Source organism: Vidua chalybeata, chromosome 5, assembly GCF_026979565.1.
Source record: "Vidua chalybeata isolate OUT-0048 chromosome 5, bVidCha1 merged haplotype, whole genome shotgun sequence".
In the NCBI taxonomy this organism is placed as follows: Eukaryota; Metazoa; Chordata; class Aves; order Passeriformes; family Viduidae; genus Vidua; species Vidua chalybeata.
In genome coordinates this window covers 72385549-72404284 of record NC_071534.1, presented here as the reverse complement: position 1 = coordinate 72404284, position 18736 = coordinate 72385549, and the positions used below count along the sequence as shown (strand labels likewise).

At 45.8% G+C, this 18736-nt stretch overlaps 3 protein-coding genes across 3 annotated transcripts in view; 1 reads left to right on the top strand and 2 right to left on the bottom strand.

Moving 5' to 3' along the window:
- Positions 1-1156: 1156 nt before the first annotated feature.
- On the bottom strand, positions 1157-11549 carry LOC128788400 (guanylyl cyclase-activating protein 1-like). The gene is made up of 4 exons (XM_053943418.1): positions 10217-11549; positions 6974-7123; positions 5242-5332; positions 1157-4238 (listed from the first exon to the last, which is right to left on the bottom strand). The coding sequence occupies exons 1-4, from the start codon at positions 10412-10414 to the stop codon at positions 4111-4113; spliced, it is 567 nt and encodes a 188-aa protein (XP_053799393.1). The 5' UTR covers positions 10415-11549; the 3' UTR covers positions 1157-4110.
- Positions 11550-11561: 12 nt separating this feature from the next.
- On the bottom strand, positions 11562-15681 carry LOC128788509 (pre-mRNA 3' end processing protein WDR33-like). Its single transcript, XM_053943574.1, has 3 exons — positions 15610-15681; positions 13769-14695; positions 11562-11988 (listed from the first exon to the last, which is right to left on the bottom strand). The coding sequence occupies exons 1-3, from the start codon at positions 15679-15681 to the stop codon at positions 11899-11901; spliced, it is 1089 nt and encodes a 362-aa protein (XP_053799549.1). The 3' UTR covers positions 11562-11898.
- The window catches only part of GOLGB1 (golgin B1), a 39674-nt gene continuing 34956 nt past the window's right edge, over positions 14019-18736 (top strand). The window contains exons 1-2 of the mRNA XM_053943411.1: positions 14019-14098; positions 17037-17169. The gene's annotated coding sequence lies outside the window, so the exon portion shown is untranslated. The remainder of the gene's footprint in view (positions 14099-17036; positions 17170-18736) is intronic.

Genomic DNA, 18736 nt, shown 5'->3' with positions numbered 1-18736 from the left:
ACACCTCCATCCCAAAGTTAGCTGCCTCCAAGTTACGACAACCTCTCACTGGGCATGAGCTCTATACATTTTTTTGACTGTATCTTTGAAAGTGAAGTGAGAAGATTTTACACCAATCAGTAGCAAATATATACATGACATGACATGAGTCACTCAAGCTTCACCTAAATGTAAAGAAATACTATAAAAGTAAGCCAAGAATGGAGAAAAAGTTAGTGAAGGCTCCATCATAACTGCTGGGATCAGTCAATGGGCTGAACCTGTCTTCTCCCCCATAGGAATGCCTGTTGGGTTAGAAATGCACTCTGCCTGCTGAATATTTTTACTGGGGACTACAGCTTGTCTGTATATTGCTTTGAATAAGTTTTTGCAGTCAAATACTGTCACTGACAGATAGTGACCAACAATCCCTGAACCTTAACCTGTCACAATTACCAACAATTCCTGAACCTTAACCTGTCAAAATTTTATAAAGAGTATAGTTCCATAAACTGTTCCATAAAATTCCAAAGTGTGACTCCTTCATGGATGCTAGAGGTTGCCAGCAGCCCGTAACATACTCAAGTAGGAAGTCCTACTGAGGGGTCATAAAGTGGGAAGACCTGCTGAGGGGTCTCCCTTATGCTCTTGGCCTATTTCCCTGAATGTCAGTCAAACTTCCCTCCAATCCAGTAGGACTGCTCAACAAAGGGTCCCTGTAACAGGACGCTGACAGACTGGTCAGGCACAAGGGTCTCAGCTTTTCCGGGGCATTGACAGACAAATTAAATACTGAGGGTCAAAGAAATCTTCCCTTTTCAAGTGACAGTTCTCCAACCACAAGACTGTGATTCCTTGCAGAAGCTCTAAGACTGCAGACATGCACATGCCAGTAGGGCCTGGAGCATGAGCCTGCCTAGAAAACTCTTGGTAGCTACTCTAAACATGATCACTCACTCTTTCACTCTCCAATGACAGTACTTACTAAATCTCCCTTACTAGATCTTCCCTTCAGTGAAAGCCCAGACACTTTGTTCAGAATACTGCTGTGGTGGGTGGACCCTGGCTGGATGCCAGGTGCCCACCAGGACCTCTCTATCAATCACTTTCCTCCTCAGCTGGATAAAATATAAAACAGCCTATGAGCTGAGATAGGACAAGGAGACATCAGAGGGAAAAAAGGGAGAAATTAATTGAATTTATTACCAATCAAAATCAGAGTAGGGTAATGAGAAGTAAAACAAGTCTTTAAAACACCTTTCCCCCATCCCTTTCTCTTTCCCAGGATTAACTTTATTCCCCAATCTCTCCCTCTTCTCCACCAGTAGTGCAAGAAGATGAGAATGGAAGTTACAGTCAGTTCATGCCACTGCTTCCCCTCAGGAGAGGAGTTCTTGTGCTGCTGCAGCATGAGATCCCTTCTACAGCAGACAGTTCTCCATTAATTTCTCCAATATGGGTCCTTCTCATGGGCTGTGGTTCTTCACGAGCTGCTCCAGTGTGAGGTACCTTCCCTGGGGTCAGTCCTTCAGGAACTGCTCTGAAGTGGGTTCCCTGTGAGGTCACAAGTCCTACCAGGAAACCTGCTCTTCTCTCCACAGGCCCACAGGACCTTCCAGGGCCTGCTCCAACATGGGGCTCTTCCACAGGCTGTGGGTAGATTTGTGCTTCTCTCCTGCAGACCTCCATGTGCTCCAGGAGGACAATCTGCTTCACTATGGCCTGCATCATGGGCTGCAGGAAAATCTCAGCTCCAGTGCCTGGAACACCTCCTCCCTCTCCTTCTTAGCTGACTGCGGTGTCTGCAGAGTTGTTTCTCTCACATATTCTTAGTCCTCACTTCTCTGGCTGCAATTGCTTCTGCCCAATAACTTTTCCTTCTTAAATATGTTATCCCAGACATGTTACTACCATGGCTGAAGATCTCAGGCTTGGCCAGTGGCATCCTGAGGCTGGCTGGCATTGTCTCTGCCAGACATGGAGGAAGCTTCCAGCAGCTTCTCAAAGAAGCCATTCCTGTAGCCTCCCTGCTACCAAAACCTTGCCATGCAAACCAATACACATATGAATATCAGAGAAGCCTAAATATAAGCAAGAATAATTCCAGTCTAAAGTTTTGTTACAGTTCTGCACATTCTTCCTCCCGCACAGGAAAAACATGCCAACTATGGCATAGGCACTCTGTTGAACATTTCCTGCATTCTTCTTTCCTTCTGGTTCTCTTCCCAGATTCAAAGGAGCTTCTGATCATGACTATTGGAGACTACAATGTAGAGAACGGGATGTGCCCTGGCTTGTCTGGCCCCTGCTGCTGAGCCAAATAGCGACAACTGTGGTGTTTCACCCCAGAGACACCTTTGGCTAGCTGGATGTTGCAGATGGGCGCACGGAGACAAGTCTGGGCAAGCCGGAGCTCAGGTGGCGGCGGGATGGAGCTTCCTCTCGCAGAGGGTCCGCTCCTCGGGTTTCCCACTGTCGGAGAATCCTTTAAGGCGATGGTGAAGGAAAGGAGTCGGTTCTGATGGAGGGTTTAATCCAGAGCTTTTATTCTGGCCCGCAGACCTCTGAATGTAGCAACGGCTTCAAACAGAACTCCGAATTCAGACACTGCTCCATCAGAACTGCCTGGACCACGTGGCTGCTTGCTCTTTTACCTGGGGGAGGGGAGGAGGGGACGGGTAGGGAGCCCACCAACCAGCTAGGGGAGAAGAGGTCTCAAGGGACAGAGGACACCTGGATGGCCCAATGCTCCCGCCCCCCCCCCCCCCCGGGGGTGGAGAGCATCTTTTGAATCTGCCCAATCACTCGATGCCCTTTCTGGAATTCCAGGAGTGACAGACAGTGCTCAGCAGGGGTCAGGGTGGGGAAAGGAGGAGTGATTGATGCACCTGGGAGGAAATCTTCAGGGGAGAAAACTGGGGTTCTGGGGAAACCATGAAATCACACTGCAACACATGACCTTTATCTAATGAACAGTGAACAAGACACAGTTTGCCAAGCTTCTATCCATGCTGCATCACTCTTCCCATCGTGTATAAAATCAGAGTCATTTATGGCAGTACTGATCTAGAGTATCAGCTTCACTCCAGCATTCACATCAACAGCACAATTCACAAGTCACCTTGGTGAGTTGTTTCTTTTGATTAGATTGTCTCCTCAAGAATAAGAAGAAAGAGCAATAAAGGATGTGTGAGGCAATAATATTTGGACCATCTTCAAATACTTCATTTATAGAGTCACAGAATGGTTTGGGTAGGAAGGGACTTCAAAGATCATCTTGCTTCAGCCCCGTGCCATGGGGCTAGATCAGGTTACTCCAAGCCTTGTTCAGTGTGGCCTTGAACATTCCCAGTGACTCAGTTGTATGAGAGGAGAATAAGTAGGATCATGAGTATATAAAAGATTTGATCTCTCAAGTAGTTCTTCTACTTTGGGAAATGGAGTAGCATATTTTCTCTGGTTACAGAAGCTGCTTCAAACAGTCGACTTGTTTGCTAGGGTTCTTTGATCACAGAAAGCTCAAACAGCTGCAGCTGAGGACAGATTTGTCACTGCCAGACTGTTTTTTCTTTCAGTTCTTGTGATCTTACGACTAAAGCTGCTTCTGTAGAGACTACCAAATCCAAGCACATGTGGTATGGACAACCATGCTGGTGTTTATGAACCAATACCATGACAAGAACAGTGCAAGTTACATTCTTTTGTTAGTTCCCTACACTAATAATGGCTTGAAACTCTTCTTTTCTATGTCAGAATATTTCCTCCACACTCCACCACCCAGTTCTGCTAGTGCTCTTCACAAACTTGACGTTATTTTTAGTCCATTTCAAACTGATAATCTGGGACACAGAATAAAAAGGAAATTTGTGTCCTGAAATTTAGCCTTTAAATTTTACAAAGACAAGTCAAATACTACCACCCAGATTCAGTTTTTCTGAACCTGCCTTGCATTTATGTGGCTAAGCTTCAATATTTGTACAGGAACATACACTCAGATACACAAATATAGCAGTGTCTTTCTGTTCCTACTTCCATGTTCATGCTTATGGAAATTTTGTTTTGAAAAATGCTGTCTCTCCTTCCTTGTGACACCCTTCTGTCTATTGGCACAGCATTTTCTCCCAGCTTGATTTATACACTATGCCGACGATTGTTTATCATGGCCACAATGTGTGACAGGTCCAAACTTTTCATCATAACCTCCATGAACTCCTCATCTTTCCTTGCTCCCTCCACAAATTCATCCAGAGAAAGTTCACCTGTGTCAGACACAAATAAAGGGCATCAGAATCCACATCTGACAGGAAAAGGAGTGCAGTAATCTAACTTTAGAGACCACTTACTATATAGGCACTGTTCTAAGGCACTGTCCTAAAGACCTCAGAAGGTCTTCTTAAGCTTGTATGAAACATTCCCAGTATCCAAACAACACCTGCTTCCTTTTTTTTTCCCCATACAAAGGAAGAGGTACATAAGAAAGAACAATAGAAGTGGGTAGCTAAGGAGTGGGATCATAGCATCCTTTTTGGCTCAACCTGTCATAATACTAACCTGCCCTGTACTTGCTGGTTTTCAAGGATAATGGAACTAACAGAAGGAGGCTGTGACAGACAGAAACAATTCTTTATGTCCTAGGCCAAAAAGCCCTTGTACAGGGAAGCAGCTCAGCAGAATTATTCTGGAATAACAAAAGAGCCTGTCAGAAAGTAGTGAGCACCTGAAGTAGCAAGGAAAGAGATACCTCTCGGGGACATACAGGGACCACAGTGACACTTGACCAACTTTTGACTGAGCACTTCATGTTCTTGCTGTACTGCCTACAGCAGACCCAGTGAAGAAACTCTGAACTTGAACATTTAATTGCAGTTCTTCCTTTCTGTGGGGGTCAGTGGCCTGCACCTTTCCATACTGAAGTACCTAGGAGTAGCTGGGGCCATTTGATAATATTTCCCACTTCTAACTGCCATGAGCTACACAGCAACATACAAAAAGGAAAACAAAACACCGCTCCAAAACCCCACTACCAAACTCATGTGGACAGAACAAAGCTGAGACCTGTACAGGGAACAAATCCTGTCACACTGATTATGTATAATGCCAGGAGAAAAATCCTTTTTGGTCCGTGGAGAACGCATTACTGGCTGAGAATGCAAATAGAAATAAAATATGAAGTGAAGAGGCCTAAAGTTCAACCAAGAAAGGAAAAATTGGATGTTACTCTGTAGAAGAGACTGAGCTGGATGACAAAGGCAGGAACCTTACCGTCGCCATTCACATCAATCCTGTCGAAGACTCGGTTGGTGAACTCTTCTGCGCTAGTTTCATGGTCACCACCATTAATAGCTCGAATAGCCTAAAATAAAAGAGCAAGAGTAAGCAGCTGCCTGAGGACTCCCAGACTGATTCCACATGTCAGCATTGATTCAGAATAAGACAGTCATGCCTGGTACCTTCCCCATACAAATAAACCAGTACTACAGGAAAACAAAGCACAAATAATCAGGCCTTATAGATGGCACTGAAGGGTGCAAAGGGAGCGTGGCTCTGGAGCACAGAATTAGCAGTAAAACCCAGAGGATTGGCCTAATTCCACTTAGGTACAGTTTAGGTGCTGCAGAAATGGCAGAATCCGAATCCACCTAATTGATCCACTTTGTCCCACTTTGTGACCCTATGGTACAACAAGCCTCAGAAACACCTTCTGCACTTGACATTATGAAATTCCTTTGTTATATGCTGTGGTAATTTATTTCTATTCTTACTTTCACAATTTCCATTTATATACTCCTTCCTGTGTGTCTGGCTTCTCCCTAAAGCTCGCTGGAAATTCATTTTCATCTTGATAAACTTTAAGCCTTATCCACTTCTGTTTGCTACAATTCTTCTTATTCATAACTGCATAGTGCAGGGTTCTCTTTTCTTTCAATGCTAATTATTTCCTTTGTTTAAGGATGTCCATGCAATATGTGATTTCAAAGCCTTTATACTGATTCTAAGACTATTCATGTTCTAATTTTTACCCTTTGATATTTGGTCATTTTATTCATTCTTTTTCAAATGCTATTTTACTGAAACTTATATCATCTCAGCAATTTCCTAAGGTTACCAAAAAAGACACTGAACTACACCCAAAAAAGACAAAGGACAATAAATTTCTTGCCACCAGTTGTTGACCACAGGACTTGTTTTTCTCAAGAGCTCTGTGTTAACTATTGCTATCTGTTGCTTCGCTGTAATGTCTGAGTATTTTTATTTAAAGTTACTAATTGGAGGCTGTACGTTACTACAGGTATTGGTCAGGTCTCTTTGATACCCAGTTCTAAAATTCTTATCCAGGTGAGAATGCATTATTAGCATCTTATTAGTGCCTTATCAAATCAATTTTATGACATTTCATATTCAGAAATGTTATTTATTTAGGGTCATTGAATCTTTCCTGCATCTTGGTATTTTCCCATTATCTGCAAAATAATCTGAATTTGCAGCACAATTAATTCTGAGATATTTATAGTGATCTTTATGCCCGTAATCCCAACCCCATCCACAATAGCTATTTGCATACAATCCTTTCAATTCTCAATCCTTTTTCTTCAGGCTATTCGCCAGAGTCAGAAACGTTTTATTATGTTGATATTTAGGAGCTGATTCTAAAAAGCAAACTGGGAGTAGCTCTCCAACTTCTCATGGGGAAAAGGACATATGAAGGACACATTGCAGAAATAGCAACTCACAGTCACAGGGTCTGAAACCTTGGAAAGTGCAATTTAGGTCGCAGGCAGCCAAAACAATTTTATGGTTAGCTATGCTGTAACATAAGCTGTGGTGATAAAGCATCTGTCAAGTCTGCTTATTGCATTATACAGTGGTGGGGTGTTCTGCTTAGAGAAGGAATTCTTTTAAAGGCCTCAACCATGATATGGGAAACAGCAAAGGTCTTACTTGTGAGATTTGTCTTTAAGGAAAGAGGCAAGAACACAGACCCCTGGAGATTCACCTTGATGATGTTGAGCAGTTCATGTCGATCAATGCAGCCATTGCCATCTACATCATAGAGCTTGAAATACCACCGCAATTTCTGCTCCATCTTCCCTCGGAGAACGAGGCTGAGGGCAGCCACATATTCCATGAAATCAATATATCCATCCTGTCAGAAAAAAAACCAAATTGTGACAGGAGTAATGTCACCAGATGACACAAGGAAAAACGACGCACCACAGCTTTGGTCACGATGAAGAGACTCATTTATTTCCACTGACTCCAATCATTTATAGTTCTCAAAAGGTGCCAGTGGATTGGAGGGTGAACGTGCCACCTCTCCAACGACACTGGACAAACTACCAGTACATCAAATTTCTCCGCCTCTATGAAAGAATGCAAAACAATAGGTTGTTTGCAGAAAGTTGTGTGAGAAAGTTCTCTACGAGAATGTAAACTCAGAAGGCTTTAGAAAACTCTTAAAAATCAGTGTGACAGAGTAAACTGAGGAAGTTAATGCACTGGAGTTGTTTCACCTTATTGCTCTTTAGATTCACAGCTGAAAGAGAAAGGCCAACAAGTGGCACAGGGACTTTGACTTAGGAAAAATCTTTAGTGCACAGACACATTTCTGTAGCCACTAAATACCTGGGTTCCTAAAGTTATGATCTAGTACAGAGAGGCTCCCCTCTGCTCACCACCTGCAGTGAGGGAACCTGTCACTCCTCCTTGTCAGCATGAACAAAGCCACCTCTGTACACCAAAGATGACTATCTTTGGCCTGCCGGGAGAGAACATTGAGCCCATCCCATGGGCTGCAGGTTTCCTGTACTAGTCTGCTCTGCCTTTGTGGGAAACTGTGCTATTCCACTAAGCCATAGATCTCTTCTCCATTCTGTGGAAAATAATGTGACTGGGAATATTTTGTAAAATACATAGAGTGTGATTTGATTTCTTGACTCTACAAAGAAAGTCTTTCTTCTGCAAGAAAAATGCCAGTTAGTAAAAGTTCATCGGCCCTAGATTTAAAGCTGACTAAAATTTGAAGCTGTTAAAAACAAACTACAGATAAAACACATATCTAGGTCAAAGATTCTGAATAACAATAATTCTTCAACACATAACAGAGCAAAAAAATGAAACTCTCAATTATTAAGGAGTGGCTTAATAATCTGACTTTAATCAAAGTCAGATGCCTTTCTGAAATGAATGCAAATAAACATATGTAATAGGTGAATTAGCAGAGCACTGCTGTTTTGCAGTAAGGATCGCCACATCTAAAATGTTCATTCAGGGTGGGAAGAAGGGTTGACAGGCTGAGAGAGTTATGGCTGGTCAGCCTGGAGAACAGAAGTTTCCAGGGAGACTTTGGTGCCCCTTCCAGTACTTAAAGGGGGCTTAGAAAAAGGCTGGAGGGGTACCTTGGACAAGAGCGTGTAGTGATAAGACACAAGAAAAATGGCCTTAAGCTGAAGGTGGGCAGATTTAGATTAGGTGTTAGGAAGGAATTTCTGACTGTGAGGGTGGGCAGGCCCTGGCACAGGGTGCTCAGAGCAGCTGTGGCTGCCCCTGGATCCCTGGCAGTGCCCAAGGCCAGGCTGGACAGGGCTTGGAGCAACCTGGGAGGTGGTGTCCCTGCCCATGGGAGGTGGTAGAATGAGGTGACCTTTAAGGTCCCTTCCAACCCAAACCATTCTATAATGCTATGATTGCAATTTATAAAAGAAGAATATTGAAAATTTATCCTCTTTGTCATTATCAAAGTTTTCAAAGATCCAGAGGGCAGACGATTCCATCTATCATGTCTGTATTACGACAGGGTGGATGTTCCTCTGGGTGCTCTTGTTCCTTGCCCTTGTTCATAAAAGGATCTTAGATTAAGTGACTAACTGTTAAAAGACTTAGAGTAACTGATGTAGGTCCATCGCCACTAGTTGCCACACTTTTACTTCATTCCTCCTGAGATCACTATCACTTTATTTAGATGATGGCTTTTCTGACCAAATTTGAATCTGAGAACCTTCTTACAACCTTCTTATTGTTTACTGCATAACACAGGGATCACACGAGAACTCTGGAATGCACAACATCCTTGAATAAATTTTAAATTCCTTGAACATTCCAAGAAGAGAGAGAGGTGAAGTGAAAGAAAGACTTGTGCAAAAGCTGTAAAGGTTTTGCTTTACCTTATGAAACTGCTTCTCGTCACTATTATCATCCTGGGCACAGAGGACTTTGTGATGAGAAAAGATGTTCTTTGAGGTCTGCAGTTATTTCCAGTCATTACCTCCACCACAAGACCTCAGCTACCCTAATGGAGTCTGTCTGCTGCTCTGCTTAAGAATTTTGTAATATTCCTAAGCATTCCTTAACTCCTTATGCTGCCTCACATGTCCAAAATAGCATTCTTTGTTGGTCCCTAAGCTTTCCTTCTTCAAGACTAACTCTGTGATTTCCCACCTTGTTGTCATGCCTCTGTGACTGGATCCTCCTTGACTCCATTTCAGAACCTTGAAGCAGAGAGTAAAGCTGAATTTTCTCAGGATGCTATAAACCCAGATTTGTTTGTCATTAAGAATACAGGCCTGCAAGCATAGGCTGAAATACATATGGATAAAAAGCAGGCAAAAGTGAGGGCCACTGCATGCTTAAAGGAATTATGGGAGCTACTGTTTTCTACCAGCAGAGTGTTTCTCACCCATCACAGTGAGAAATACTGCCCACCCCCTCACTCCAGCTTCATGCTGCACCTACCAGCACCAAGGACAGCCACAGACATTGTCTGCCCACGCACTGTTAATTTCAGCTGCCAAATACCTGGAAATTACTCCTCTGTGAATGCTATAATGATTTCTATTGTGTCTGATTCCTGTGGTCTCCACAATCTCATACAGCTATATTTTTGAATAATAAGAACATGTAAGAAGAATAATGAAATTAGCATTTTGCTAGTTAAAAAAGGCCAAGTCAAATAATTAGCAATAAGGAATTTTTAAAATTCAAATATGAACTTGCATGAGGTAGTTAGATAATCAGGTGTACCTATGTTTATGTCATCTATGTTATTACCTGTACACATTCATTTGCTCCTTACATTTAGCTACTTTACATAAGCATCCCTTGGCAGCTTTCCCCACCAGTGTTTGCAAGAGAATATTTATGTTCTTTATGTTTGCAAGAGAAAGACAAAGATTCTGAAAGTGCAGGAGTTGGATCACTTCTAAGTAGCACAAGACACTTAATTCCTTGACAGAGAACTCACCTTGTTCATATCAAACGTGCGGAACATCTGCTCGATGTACTTATTGGCCTCTGGATCCAGCCCTCGAAGCCCAAAGAACTGCTTAAATTCATGCTCCGTCAGCTGTCCAGAAGGACACTCCGTCATGAATTTCTTGTACCAGTGGTGGATCTCGACAGCCTGTAGATCATCCACTGTGGAGCTGCTGTTGTTTCCCATATGTGTTTGTGGTCAGAAGGATGATGCTACAGGAATGATCCTCTTCCTCCTGTGGTTCTCACAGCACTGCCTGTTTGCTCCTGTCCATGCTCAACACCAATGTCAGTTACGTGAGGCATCTAACTTTCCGCAAGCCAATTATAGATGTTAATCTTCTTAGAGGCTGATTTACAAACCAGAAAGTTTCAGCGAAATAAACAGTCTTCTTAGAATGGAAAGGAGATGCAAGATAATCTAGCAAATCACTGCTATTTTAGGAACTAAAGCAGAAAGGGTGAGAAGGTTAATCAGACACTGGCATTGGGAGCTATATTGGTCTGGTAGACTATCCTATTTTTAACCTTGATATAATTATATGTGAAGATAAGAGGAAATGCCCACGAGATGTGGACTGTGAGGTTAAGTGAAGATTTGCTCCTCTAAGTGGATTTGAGAGTCTGTTTTCTCAAAGAGACATGTTGAATGACAGAGTGTGTAGGACCAGAAAGTGTTACAGAAGTGGCCCAGTACAAGAGTGAGGTTATGTGGGAAAAAGCTCACCTCCATGCACACAAAGGAGCACAGAGGAACAATGCGGGGGGACCCAAATAATCCCCTGGCTTGGCAAACCTAAGAACCATTACGGAAGTGCAGTCAACCCATGAAAGGCTCAACTGCACAAAGGTGAAGAAGCAGAGAGACAACCACAGGCTGGGGAACACAAATTACCCAGTAAAAGAAATAAAGGCCCTGTCCCAGCTCCTTCTAAATCTGTTGCAGGGGAGCCACCAGTGCCTTGGGCCCAGAGGTGGCACCCATCATGATGAGTCAGTAGGAGAGGCTGCAGAGGACTCTACAACCTGTGTACTGCCTAGGGACATGGAAAATACTGTGGGGTCCAGGGCAAGAGCATTTGGGGACAAGACTCACAACAGGATGTTTAGCAGGGGAAAAGAAGGTGGGGAAAGGGATGGGTCAAGGTGGTATGGGAATGAACAAACATGAGAAAATGGAGGCAAGGGGAACAGAAGGGGCTGGTTGCATGTAGAATGGTGCTAATTGGTATGAATGTGTATCCATGCCTTGGGCCTGGTCATCACAGTCTTTCTTGTCTTCTAACACTTCTACCTCCTTTTTTTTTTTTTTTTTTGGCTACAGAGAGCTGTGCTCTGGGCATATGTATGCATGGGGATTTAAGTGCCTACAACTGGATTGAGTGAGACCATGTCAGTCTGTGATCACTAGTAAATATCAAGCCAGACTAGCCAGCAAATAGGCCAAGTAGTCTGTGAAACATGTGTGTGTGTGTCTCTGTTAATGAGACCACTGGAGTAGCTGACTATTGGACTGAGGATGTAGGGTTGAGGGTGACCCACCTATCTGTGTTTCTCTGCATCCTGAGCACCCAGTGTACATGTCTGTTTGCATGCTGTTGTGTGCAATGGAATCTGTACTGGTGGCTGTGGCAGGGTTGTGCACCTCACAGGGTCTGGCATGTCCAGGTGTCAGCAGCTGGGGAGACCAGGCACGGAGAGGCAGGATGGGTAGGCTGGATGTCTAAGCCCACACATTCTCTGTGCTTCCCACTGATGGACCTTCACAGAATCACAGAATAGTTTTGGTTATTGAGTCCTTAAAAATCATCTAATTACAGCCCTCGCCGTGGGCAGAAACACCTTCCCCTAAAGCAGGTAACTGGAGGCTAGGCTCCCTTGCTGGTTGTGCTACTTTTGATGGAGCTCAGGCTGCAATTGGCTGGGAGTGCACATTGCTGGCCCATATCCAGTTTTTCATTCCCCAAGACCCCCAAGTTCTTCTCCACAGGACTGCTCCCAATTCACCCGTCACCCAGCCTGTACCCATGTTGAGAATTGCACCTGGCCTTGTGGAACTTCATGAGGCTGGCATGGGCCCTTCTCTCTAGCCTGTCCAGATACTTCTGGATGCCCTAGCCCTTCCCTATAGAGTATCAGTCACACCACTTAACATACACATTTAAAGCCAAAACTTACTTTTAGTATAATAGAAATTTTAACAGTCTGATTTGGGAGTCATAACAAATCTACATCTAATTACAGAAAAGCAAAGAAAAATAATGTAGGTCAAGTACTTATATACGAAAAAAAAGCTGCACTAGTAGCAATAATCCAATTAAAATTGCAACACACACAGTTTGGTTCTGTGCTTTCTCTGATGTTATGCTTACCTGCCTGCTGCTCCTCTGGTATGTGTTAGAATTGCAAATATCTCATTCTACCTAGAATAACTGCTTGCTATTACTACCAATATAAGCCCATGGTTGTACCACACAAAGATAGATAAGTAAAATGAATTAGCCATAGATACCTGGAGAAATTGCTCTCACAGCTAAAGTGAACAAAGTGAAATGAGCAAAGTGATTAAAGCTGCAGGCAGGGCATGAAAAATTCAGAGCACACCTGGCAAGCCTTGGTCCTGAGGCCTTGTGAAGTAGGGACAGAGCCCGTGGCCATACCAGGACACTGGCACACTACTGGTGCTACCAGAAATAGGAATACAGTGTGTCTGTGTGCACAGTAAGGGTGGCCAGGAGGCAAGGACACTGTGCTGCTCAGGCCCCCTGAAATCTTGCCCTGCATCTGGCTGGGGGCAACCTCTGGTACCAGTACAGACCAGGGAGGGAATGGATCAAGAGCTCTGAGAAGGAAAACAAGACTGGACGGGCTGGCAGCATGCACATCCAGCATAGGCAGCAGGTGAGGAGAAGAATTTTGTCCCTCTGCCCCACGCAGGTGCGACCCCACTTGCAGAGCTTTCTCCAGTCCTGGAACCCTCAGAACAAGACAGATTTGGAGCTGCTGAAGCAGGTGCAGAGGAGGCCACAGAGCTGCTCCAAGGACTGGAGCCCCTCTGCTCTGGAGACGGGCTGGGAGAGCTGGGGTGCTCAGCCTATAGAACAGAAGGCTCCGGAGAGACCTCATTGCAGCCTATCAGCATGTAAAAATATTTTTATGTCAAGAGCTGTAGTACCAGAGCAGGGGACAACAGTGCCCATTTGCACGAGCGCAGGCTCGGCTCGGACATCTCCGGAAGCTCTCAAGGCCGGGTCGAACGGGGCTTGGAGGAGCCCGGGCTGCTGGGAGGTGCCTATGGCAGGGGTGGGGCTGGATCATCCTTACCGGGACAAACCTCCGGGGAAAGAGCGGCAGCGCGAGGCTGCGCGGCCCCGCCCCTAGAGGCCCCGCCCCGCGGCCACGCCCTCCGACCCCCCGCCTCCACGCGGCCCCGCCTCCACGCGGCCCCGCCTCCACGCGGCCCCGCCTCCACCCGGCCCCGCCTCCACCCGGCCCCGGCCCGCCCCCGTCGCCCACCGGCCAGTGTGAGCCTCCGTCTCACCAACGTTTCGGTCCGGCACGAAACGCCGCAACTGATTGGTCGCTGCCTTGTTATTGGGCGGGAACCCACAGCGTCCTCGGGATTGGTCACAATGTGCCATGTTGCAGGACAACCATGGCGCCGAGGCAGCTGCTCCGTCGCGATTGCCTGGCCGTCACGTCTATCTTTCAACCGCCGCAGCTGATTGGTTTCTTTGCGCCGGGGGCGAGGCCCCTCCGGAGGCGGAAGTGGCGGCGGCGCGTTCCGGTGCTGAGGTGGCGCGGTGGAGCGGTTCGGCGGCAGCGGGGCCGGTGGGGGCCCCTCGGCGCTGACCTCCCCGCCGTGCTGCAGGTCAGTGCCTCCCCTCGCCCTGGGTGCTCTCCGCCCGCCCTGCGCGGACCGCGGACTCTGCCGCCCAGCTCTCGGCGGCAGTCGCTGGTCGGGCTCCTTTCGTGGCCATGCGGGGCCGGAGCGGGTTCGCAGCTCGCCGGGGCCCGGGCCGTAAGGGGCAGTGGGCCGGGGCAGGCCTCTGCTCTCGCTCTGGGCTTTACGTCCCGGCCCAGCCCCCGCCACGCCGGTGGGACGCTGCCGGCGGTGCCCCCAGGTACCGAGAGCGCAGCCCGACAGGGGGAGGTTGGCACTCCGCGGGGCCCGCCGGAGGCATGCGGTCCGGTAAATATGCGGGGCTGCTGGGGCCCGTTGAGCCGCCGCTCCCGGAAGCCAGCACGGCCCTCCAGTGCTTCCCGTCCCTCCCGGCTTCTCTTGGAACCCCTCCGCACAGCGTGAGAAGTTTGGCCCAGGGCTTGTGTATAGCAGCAGTGCTTTTAACGCGTGTTTGATTTTAAACGAAGGGAAATGCAAGGAATTATCTTCATTTATGTATAATAACTTATAGTAAAATAAATCAGGGAAGAACGTTGTCAAATCTTTCTTTACTGTGGCTGATACCTAGGGATAGAAATGTGCTGCTTACTGCAGGCTGTGCAGACTAGCAGTGAGCTTCGACTGTTTGGGTCAGGGATGTGTATTTCAGAGGAAAGGAGCCTCCTCCAGATCACTGCTGATCTGTAGTTCCAGTGTTCAAAGTAAAGTCTCCCCAGCAAAAGTTTGTTAGTCACAGGAATGCTGAGCAAAGGTAGAGGATGTAAAGGATCCTGGCTCACATCCTGAGCACTGTGAGGGTCCTTGTGTTCTGCTGTTCATTACAGAGGTGGGAATCCATATGCCAATGTGAGCCTGGGAGAGCACCAGTCTTGTCTCTGAGAGCACTGTTTGCTTTATTGGGGTGAGGCAGTGGAACACAAATTAACCTCTGTCCTTTCATGTTTGACATTGTATAAGACCAGGATATTCTTGCCACAAGTCCTTGAGGCTAATGCACAATTGAGGACAGCCACCACCCTCTGTGCAGGCTGTTGGCTTTGGGACAATTTAAAGCCGTGTTATGCCTGTTCCTGGTTTTGTTCTCAGGGCGGGCTCAAAGAAGGCAGAGCCAGGCTCTTTACAGTGATGTCTGGTGAACGGATGAGAAGTTGTGAGCATGAACTGAGACACAGGTGATTACCTTGCTCATCAGGAAATACTTCTTCACTCCGTGGCTTACTGAGCACTGGTACAGGTTGTCCAGGGAGGTTGTGAAGCCTTATATGCTTGGAAATATTCAGAAGCTGCCTGCACACCAGGTGACCTCCTAACTTCAGCCAGTCTGTGGTTCTTTGATAAGATTCTCCTTGAGCCTTTTATTTATTCATTTATGTTTGTTTATTATTTATGTTGTCCTCCACTGAATTTTCTCCAACAAGTTCCCACTTCTTGTTCTGGGGAGCCCAGAACAAGACACATAACTCCAGACGTGGCCTCACCAGTGCCTGGTAGAGAGGAAGGATCACCTTCCTCCTGATGCAGCCCGGGATGCTGCTGCTGGCCTCTGTCATGAGGGGGCATTGATGGCCTGGGTCAGTTGTCCATTGCAATCCCCAGTCTCTCTCTGCAGTGCTGCTTTCAGGGATGTGATCTGAGGGATGCCATCCAAAGCAGTGGCCCACCTAGGCCCATGTTTTCCCTGTTTCATCTACACAGACAGCAGACCTATGGCTGTTTACAGAGTTGTAGAATCACTTTTTGTTTCCCTTTCACATCCCTTGCCATATTTGGCTGACCTGAGAATGTAAATTAAAAATTAATTCAAAAGACACGAATCTCTAAGACTGGAGTTGAGGTTATTAATGTCCACATCTGTGCAAATAGGTGCAGATGGTTCCTCTGTTTGCATTTTTAAGGAGGCCAACTGTGAGCCAAACCCAGCAAGGCTTACTAGCTTGAATGCAGTATCAGGTTAATGTGGCCAACCTGGACAAAGGCCAAAGAATGTTTTCTCAATCTAGGTATGCATGCCTGAAATTGTAGTGCCTGTAGCATGCAGATATGTGCTGAGGCCCATGCAGATGCCTAGATTCTGCTTCTTTTTCATTTTTCTAATAATTCATCTATTGGTTCTCTCGGTCCCAGCCACATATGTTGCATTTCTGACTTTAAGAGGCTGTGGCCTAACTCTCAGTTGGAAGATCAGATCCGTCTTCAAGTGTTGGAGATAGTTAGAAAGGGGTGTTCTTGCATTTGGATGGCTCTTTTCTAAAATGCACCATTGCCAAGACAGCAGATTCGGTTCCTCACTGGGGCATCGTGGGAGTGATGGTTGACAAAACTATAAATACTTTATTATTCTTACGATGGATTCCAGACATTCCAGGTCTCCACATGAGTGTCGCATATTTCCGCACTGGTGAGTTGATGTTGTCAGAAGAAATCTCCCTAGCAGGAACTGTAAAGCTGTACTGTTCTGGAATTCCGTGCCTCACATCTTGTCCAGGGCCAGCTGAGAAGCGAGCAAAGTACCAGGACTCGTTTCAGTGACTGCTGTGTTGTTGCAGAACAAGAACAATCCTGGCATTCAGACTGTGCTTCTGGAGGAGTTGCATCCCCTTGAGCTCTTTGCAGGAGCCTGGCCTCTTGCTGCATGTCTTTTTGCTACACTAACTGCTGCTGGAGTGTTTTATTCCGTGGGCTGAAGAGACTAAGCTCATGCTGTACAGTGTGAGAAACCAGGGCATGTCTGCAAATCCATGTTCCCAAACAGAGCAGACTTGTCACTTTTCATGTGTATTGCAAGTGACTGACTAACAGTCCTGGAGTATACTGTGTAGGATGAAGGATGGGCTTATTTCTTTATTACTGGGTAATTTATTTTATTCTTTTTTTTGTTCTTTATTGCTTCTCTCGCCATCAAAAGTCTTGGTTCATGCAACCTGTCAGTACTCAAGAGATAATAAGGAATGTCAATAAAGACCTGTGTGTTACTGCTCTACCTTGGAAACATTACTACTGAATCAGCAGACCCATGAGCTCCTTGGAGTACAAAGCAGGTTAGTATTCATATGCTCTTTTCTGCTATTGATGCATGACAATGTGCATTGTCATGTTTTCTACTTCTGCAAAATCACGTGACTGCTACAGAAGAGTAATGCGCTGCTCCTCTCCAGTGTCAATATTTTCACACATTTAAGTGGCAATCTAAGACCAGGTGTTTGCTTAGTAAGACAAGGGAAGTCAGTGAGGCAGAGACATCATATTAAAAGATTCCATTTGATGGAGTTATTTTTAATAATGTAAACTTGATCTTATAGCTAATGTGAGTTTGCCTAGTTTCAGCTTGCAATACTGGAGCTTCTGTAATTGTACAAATTATTTTGCCACTTACAGGCATGGACAGTTCTGTGGCCTTTGTGTTCAGAGATGTCAAATGTCACGTGACCTCTTTTTATAGAACACTAGAATGGTGATTCTTAAGGGACTTCGGGAGTTCAGTTGGTCAAATCCTTTGTTCTTAGTATGTCTAACATCAAAAAATCAGATCAGGTTGCTATGAGCTTAATACAGTATTTTAACTTCTTCCCTGTGCATTTTTTTTCTGCTTGAAATTGCTTATGCTGCAACTTGTGTCCTCTGCCTCATGTCCATCCTATGTGGACATTGTAAGAGGTGTGTGACTAGCTACCTTATGGGTTGTTGTAGGGAGGACAGCAATTGTATCCTACCCCTCACCTGCTGTTCTCAGGGCTGAGCAAGCCCATCACTCCTATACTCTCCACGTGCCTTGTAAAGCAGACCCCAGTCGTCCTGGGGGCTCTCTGCTGTACTTGATTCACTGTTTTGAAAGGGGGCACTCTACTTCAAATGTAGTCTTATAGGTGTGAATAGAGAGGAGTAATTGCTTTTCTCAACCTGCTGCCTGCAGTCCTGCCAGTACAGCTCAGTGTACACCTGACCTTGGCCGTGAACGCACTGGTGGCTTGTGCCAGGCTTGGCCATCAGCACTTGGAGCTTGTCTTCTGCAACACAGTTGTACAGCCAGTTGCGCCTCAGCCTGTGCCACTCATGCTTTTCCCATTCCAGGCATAGGCTTCTACCTTTCCTGAACTTCACGATCCATCTGTTTCTCCAGCCTGTTGTTGTTCTCCTGGTTGTCAACTCTACACAAAGGCTCATTCGAATTCAGTGAATTTAGTGAGGTGGAGTGCATCCCATTGTCTCAGTTAATAATGGGGAATTTAATTTACTGTTCTTCCCAAAATGACAAGTTATATGTTGCTGTCTGGTACTGCTGCATGTTTTTTGGTTCTTCACTTCCACTTGCTGGATTAGTTTGGCTCCTGAATTTCAAGGAAAGGAAAGAAGGTATGCTAAGCAGCAGCCAGGGAATCTATGTCCTCTCCAGACTGTTCCCCTGTGTTGAGGTCCTGTCCTGTGTGTGACATGCTCATCATCTCTCTAAGGTGACACACTTGTATCTGTTTAGCAAACATCAAGGCTCAGTCCATTATTTCCACTACTTATTAGCAGAAGGCTGATTTCGTTACAGGCCATGTTTGGCCTGTAGAGAAATGACTTCATTTAACAATCACCTTTCTTTTCAGTAAACGGAACAGATCG